The 1,737-nt window shown below is 61.1% G+C and overlaps 1 protein-coding gene across 1 annotated transcript in view; it reads right to left on the reverse strand.

Moving 5' to 3' along the window:
* The window catches only part of LOC102428780 (protein sidekick-2-like), a 39,308-nt gene that overhangs the window by 22,285 nt on the left and 15,286 nt on the right, over window positions 1–1,737 (reverse strand). The window contains exon 6 of the mRNA XM_023748680.1: window positions 195–303. Coding sequence (XP_023604448.1) covers window positions 195–303 — 109 coding nt within the window. The remainder of the gene's footprint in view (window positions 1–194; window positions 304–1,737) is intronic.

The following is a 1,737-nucleotide window of genomic DNA, read 5'->3' on the forward strand; positions in this document are numbered from 1 at the left end:
GTGCCTGAGCCTGGCGGGTGGTGGGCGGGGGTCACTCATCTTGGGTGTGACAGGCGCCCCCTGAGTTGTGCTGCGGGACCTTCACAACTGTACCTGGGACACCCCCCCAACCTGCTGGCTCCAGACTGGCACTGAGGACTGCCATGCCCGCTCCCGGCCCCCCCAAAGCAGACCAGTCTCATCTACCTTTCTGCCAGGTGATGGCCGGCCTCGGGGCCCCCGACGTCTCGCAGACCAGCACCACGGACATGCCGTCAATCACCGTGCTGTCCAGGGGGCCCCTGGTGATGTTGGGGGCGATGCCTGCGAAGGGAGACAGCGGGGCTGCTCAGCTGCAGCTGGGAGGGCCCCCCCCCTAGTGTGGGCCCCTCTCCCCCCGTGGGGGAAGGCTGCAGGGGCCTCACGGGGTGGCAGCAACGGGAAGGAGCCGGGAGGACCCTCGAGGGCTCCCCACGTCACCCACCCCTCGGAAGGACCCAGATGACACCAGTTCCCACCCTGCCTTGCTTCTCACGCCTCCCTGTGGGGGAAACTGAGGACTCCCAAGAGCAGCTCACACCCCCATGACCAGGTAAATGGATTCATCATCATCGAACATGACATTGAGACTCTGGTTTCTTATCGGGTGAATTTCCCGCCAAAATATAAGATGGCGCGTTAAAATGCCTATATCTTTTGAAGTATGGGTTCGATTGAAATGAAATATTTGGTAATACGCAGTTACAATCGGCCCGAGTTTACACGTTTCCCGCACTCCACCGCAAATCTATATGAACCGAGTTTAAGACGGCTCCCGCGGAGTACGCGCAATTCACGCGAGCCGACTTAACTCATTTCCCGCACTCCAAGTGTTAAAACAGAGAACAGTTATGGCCGATCGGACATGCCCACTGTCTGAGAGGCGGGCCATCGAGCCCAGCCGCCCGGGTGGGCCCTGCCTCCTCAACGTGAGAGCGGACGCTTTCTGTCCGTTTCCCTGACCTTGGCCCCCGCGGAACCCCCTGCCCAGGCGGGTGTGGGTGCAGGGCTCCAACACGGACCAGCCCCGGCCGGGCTCATAGAAGCGGCAGGCTCGGTGGCAGCCCCTCTGCCCATCCCGCCTTGGGGGCAACCCAGCTCCTCTCTGCCCGTGGCCTCTGTGGGCCTGGTGACCAGCCCTGGTGCGGAGATGAGGGCCCAGCAGACGTGGCATCTGCAGAGCTTCCCTGTGGCCACTCTCAGTGCCACCTGAGGGCTAAGGCAGCTCCACTCAGGGGGCAGGGCCACTACTATCACCCCAAAGCGACTCCCGGGGGGCGGGATTGGCGAGTCGGGGAGCTGAGGTTAAAGTGCTGGCTCTTGCCCTGCCGGCATGGCTCGGTGGTTGAGCATCGACCTATGAACCAGGAGGTCACGGTTTGATTCCTGGTCAGGGCACAGGCCCGGGTTGTGGGCTCGATCCCCAGTGGGGGGCGAGCAGGAGGCAGTAGACCAATGATTCTCTCTTATCACCGAGGTTTCTATTTCTCCCTCTCTCACTCTCCTTGTGGGCTTGATTCCCAGTGTGGGGCGTGCAGGAGGCAGCAGATCAATGATTCTCTCTCATCATTGATGTTTCTCTCTCTCCCTCTCCCTTCCTCTCTGAAACCAATATATATATATAAATAAAGTGCTGGTTCTCCTCTTTGGAGAAGCGAACAGGTGGGCTGGGCAGGACGGGCCGCGTCAGCCTGCAGGGAGGGAACCGGGGCAGCTGGG

Source organism: Myotis lucifugus, unplaced genomic scaffold (genome assembly GCF_000147115.1).
Source record: "Myotis lucifugus unplaced genomic scaffold, Myoluc2.0 scaffold_1662, whole genome shotgun sequence".
In the NCBI taxonomy this organism is placed as follows: domain Eukaryota; kingdom Metazoa; phylum Chordata; class Mammalia; order Chiroptera; family Vespertilionidae; genus Myotis; species Myotis lucifugus.